This window comes from Chionomys nivalis, chromosome 3 (assembly GCF_950005125.1).
Source record: "Chionomys nivalis chromosome 3, mChiNiv1.1, whole genome shotgun sequence".
Classification (NCBI taxonomy): Eukaryota; Metazoa; Chordata; class Mammalia; order Rodentia; family Cricetidae; genus Chionomys; species Chionomys nivalis.
Genome location: NC_080088.1, coordinates 9,080,205 through 9,085,247, shown reverse-complemented (window position 1 = coordinate 9,085,247; position 5,043 = coordinate 9,080,205). Strand labels below are relative to the sequence as shown.

Sequence of the window (5,043 nt, the reverse complement as noted above, 5' to 3'; positions counted from 1 at the left end):
TAGTGTATTTGGATTAAGTCAAAGACATTTCCATCTCTCTCCCACATTGATTGTTACTAGTTCTTTGAAAGTTTCGTGCAGTGTGTTTTAACCATATTCATACCCCCCCCATCTCCACTTGCCTTTTCTTACCCACCCAACTTTTTCTCCTTTCTTGGTTCTTTGTTTTTGTTTTGTTTTGAATCATTCAAGGCCAGTTAGAGATTCCAAAATATTCTTAGATGGGTTAGCTTCCTCTGGTGTGTGGTCACTGACCAGGGCAACACCCTTAAACTTAGCTCCTCTCCCAGCAGCTAATAATTGTCACTATCCTTACAGCTTGGATAGGATTCTATCTCCTACTCCCATGTACAATCTGGGATTTCCTCTGGCTTGGGCTTGAGCAGACATTTTGCATGCTGTTACAACCACTGTTAGTTCATGCTTGCAGCTAGCTGTTGTGCTGTGTCTGGATGACACCATTCTTTTAAGTCATCACCTGCTTCCGGCTCTTGCACTCACTCTGTTCCCTCTTCCACAGTGGTCCCTGAGCCTTGGTAAGATGATACTCAGTGTATATGTTGCATTTAGTATAAGCAATCTGTGGTCTTTTATTCTCTGCACCTTGCCAGTTTTAAGTCTTTGTATTAATCACCATCTACTGCAAGTAGAAGCTTCCCTAATGGGTGTTGAGAGATGCACTGATCTGTGGGTATAGCATTATCATCAGGATTCAGTTTAATACTAAATCCATTTAATAAAATAATAGAAGGTTCTCTCCCAAGATTTTGAACCAATAATAATGCCAGGTATGAGTTTCATCTTGTGGGATGGAGCTCCCATCCAATCAGAAAGCGGCTCTTACTCCCTTGATGATCATACCACTTTTGCACTAGTGGATTACTTCCTTTGGAGTTCTTGGCCAGTGAGGACCTATAAACCCACAAACACCACAGGCTGTTGCCATTGCTTCTGGTTACCTTCCATTACTTGACCCTAACACTGATGACACCGTTTACTTGTGTCACTGAACATGGGGAAATCAATCTGGGACTAACGTGGAAGCTTCACCACTACTGGTTAGGTTTCATAGTCCTGAAAGGTACTATGCACTCGACTGGAGGAGAAAGGCAATCATCAATCAGAACCACCCATAAGCTTTCGTTAAAATAAGCCACTAGAGGTTGAAAATGTTGAAGAACCCAAGAACTAACAAAACACAGTAAAATAAAAGACCAGAACAAAAGTGTGCATGCTGAAGGAAACATTTATTGGGAGATTAACAGTAAGACCCTGTCCAAACACTCCAATTAAAAATACGTGTATGTTGATGCAGTTTAGTATATGAGCAGAACAACCCAGGAGGTAAGCTACCTCCTGCGCTGCTAAATTTCAGTCTCTTGTAAAACGTTGTGTCTTGCTGTCCTTAGCTGTAGATGAGGTTCAGGATGGCACTGGCATCCTGTTCAGCATCACCGAAGGGCAATACCACCGTACGTTGTCTGGATCTTCCAATTACATGGGAGGCTGGACGACAGACATTGCTTTTCGGGTTGTTCCTTGAGAAGATAACTGGTTGAGGGTCTTGTAGTCATCAGAGCCATTGATCCATCAATAGGTGCTGTAGCCAAAGCCAGAGCCAGAGCCCCATGGCCTGTAGAAGCTGCTGCCATAGCAACAGCCTGGATTTTGGTAGTTACTAACACCACCATAGCAGAAGTTGCGGGAGCTATAGATGGTTCCACAGCCATGGTTCAAGGGAGAACCCAGAGGCACAACACAGTTCAGAGGAGTGGCTCTGTAGGTCCCATGGAAGTTGGTTCCATAGCAAGGATACCCTGGAAAGTAGCTTCCACAGCAGAAATAGCGAGTCATGGTGGCAGATGTGGAGAGAGAGTTGGATAGACTGTGAAGAACAAGTTACCCAAGTGTGAATGAAGCATCTCTCTCACACTCGACTTTTTATACCCTGAGTTGGTGTACATGACACGTCAGTCACTGCACTCCTTCCCACAAATTTGCATAAATAAACCTATTATTTTTTCTAATAAAATGTACATAAAGAAACCCACAGACTCTTTAGCCACATTTTTGTTGGCTTTTCTGTTTACAAAGGAATGTGTGCTATCTTCAAAGCCTTGACACATCACTGAATTCTTTTCATCAGTGTCCCAGTTTAACTGCTATCCTGATGGCATCATCTGAGGCTCTAAATCTTCTGCTTATAAACTCCTCCCAGTTGGCATAACTCAGCTAAAAGAGCTTTTGGCAAGAATGTAAACACTCAAAGACATAACCATCGTCTGAGATTGTTGACTCTTGAGTAAAATCATTCTAAAACAATAGTTAGAAACACTATAAACCCCATGAAATTCACTTCCTGTATCATCTCAAAACATTGGTACTTGGAAAAGGAGGGGTTTTGTATTGTTTTGCTTTGCTTTGGTGGGGGAGAACATCATTTAGAACCAGGTAAAAGTTGTGGCTGAAGCGTGCTGTGAATATATTAGATACTGCTGAATTGCTGGCTTTAAAATAACTTGTTTTGTTTTATGTAAATTCATCTCAATACTGTTTTTAATTTTCAAGAGCATTACTATAAAAATCATTTGAACAATTTTTTAAGACACAAATTTAGGGGAAGAGATAGGAAATACAATGGTGGGAGAGCTAAGGAGCTGGAGGGAGACACACATTGTATGCATGTATGAATTTTTAATTAAAAATGAACAGATCTTTTCATAAAAGCTGTAAGGGTACCACATAAGAAGATGGTTCAGGAAAAATCTACCAGTAATTTTCATCTGTCTCCTTTATGAGCATCTTCCTTGTTAACACATATTTTATTTTTATAGAGAACATACAATATTTGTAAAACATCTTAAACATTGTCAAACTGTCTTGTTGTGGTGTTGTTGTGCCGTCCCTGAGTGGAACAATGCCCATTTCAAAGCCTTGTTGTACCACATCTGGTTCTCAGTGGCTGCCAATAAACCAAGCCTAAATGCCATGACCCAGTTAAAAAATACTAGTATATTTCAGGATGCAGGATGTTCCTCTGCCCCCACTGTGTTATGTGTAATCGTTCCTTGTGATAAGGGGACTCAGACAAAATCTGAGCTTAAAATGCTAAATTGGTACCAATTTGAACATTTAATAAAGAGCCATACTCCTGTGTGAATAAAAATCTGTATTCGTTAAAAGAAAAAGTCATAAAGTTGCTGGAGATAGCTGGGCCCTATGGTGCATGATACGATCCTAGTGCCTCAGAGTTCAAAGCCAGCCCCGGGCACCAAAATGCGACACTTTAAAAAAGCGATGTTAAATAGATATAGATTGATTTTTTTATTGTGAAACTGTGAAATCCATTTGGCAAAATGAATTATTCCCACCAGAACTGATGTACTCAGATTCTTTTTTGGGTTCTGTGAAAATAGAAGAAGAGAAGAGAAGAGCAGCAATCTACGAAACACCTTGAAAGTGGTTACCACTTCATAGGATTATTGTATGCTATGAGTGCATTTATAGGAGATAAAACCATCTCCTGGTTCATTTTAGGAAAAAGAACGAATTAATAATATATATTTTACCATTTTAATTCATTTACTGATATACACATATATGTATTATAGACATCCGTGTGTGTGCGTGTGTCTATGTCTATGTGTTGCCTTACAAGGACCTGGCGGAAAACCAAATTATATTGTTCAGTTAAAGGAACCAAGCAATAAAATGACCCCTACTCACATTCTGTTATATCCATAAATCAGTGCCTTACTCAGCTGTCATAAGGGAAGCTTCCTCCTGCAGCAGATGGGAACTAATACAGAGAACCACATCTGGACAATGTGCAGAGAGTAAGAGACCTTGGGACACTCAGTCCTAAATAGAAGGACTTCATCCAATTCCTCCTGTCAGAGGTCAGGGAACCTGCAGAAGAGGAGGTGGAAAGAGTGTAGGAGCCAGGGGTCATGGAGAAAGCACGCAATTCTCTAAACCAACAGGACTGATACACATAGGGGCTCACAGAGACTGGGGCAATGCGCACAGGGCCCACAGACCCAAGCCAGGTGGGGTCCCAGCTCTGAGAGGGAAAGGTGGACACAAGTTCTCATCCCTAACCAAGAGGCCATCACCAATGGACAACTACTTACATCATTCCTCTTCCCATAATTCTCATTGCCACACCTCTACTTCCTGCCTGGCTACTGGCCCATCGGCATTTTATTAAAAGCAAAACAAGTGACAAAATAAAAGCCCATTGTCCCACAGCAGTAGGCTGAGAAGAGCCCAGACATCTCTCCAGAGAAAAATCCCCCAGAATGGCCTCTGCTTAATCAAGTCAGAAGAAAAAGAATCATTTTCTCCCATTCACTTGGTTTCCTGTGTCCTCTTAGACTTTCCTGAAGCAAATTCTCAGCCAAATATTTTTTCAATATTTGTTTTTTACTCTAAATATTAATAATAATGAATATTCATAGAAAACTCATTTTGTGTTAAGCCCTGCTATAAGTACTACATGTAATATTTATTTATATATTTTCCAAATAGAATGCCAGATAATAGAAGATGAGATGTACTGTCCACTCATCCAAGCATTTAAAAAACACTAACTTATTTAGTTTTTATAATAACCTTATAGTGGGAGTATTATGGTATTTTATATGAAAATTGGTTCCAGAATATTGAGGAAAACTGCCGGGCGGTGGTGGCGCACGCCTTTAATCCCAGCACTCGGGAGGCAGAGGCAGGTGGATCTCTGGGAGTTCGAGGCCAGCCTGGTCTACAAGAGCTAGTTCCAGGACGGGCACCAAAGCTACAGAGAAACCCTGCCTCGAAAAACCAAAAAAAAAAAAAATATTGAGGAAAACTGCCTGAGGCGACATCCTTACAACTCAGCTGAACCTAACTCCAAGCCCATGTGATCTAGTCCACAGCATTGGCCTAGCCGCTTCACTAAGCTGCATTTGAAACATCATTAAAACTTTAAAAAGGGCCAGCTTGTAAAGAGCTTCAAATACGTAATCCATGGTGTTGTTGTCTTGAACACACCAGGCAATAAAG

General features: G+C 40.8%; 1 protein-coding gene across 1 annotated transcript; it reads right to left on the bottom strand.

Annotated features, from left to right (window-relative positions):
• Positions 1-1,590: 1,590 nt before the first annotated feature.
• LOC130870706 (keratin-associated protein 7-1) lies at positions 1,591-1,854 on the bottom strand. The gene has a single exon (XM_057763448.1). The coding sequence runs from the start codon at positions 1,852-1,854 to the stop codon at positions 1,591-1,593; it is 264 nt and encodes an 87-aa protein (XP_057619431.1).
• Between the last annotated feature and the right edge of the window lie 3,189 nt (positions 1,855-5,043).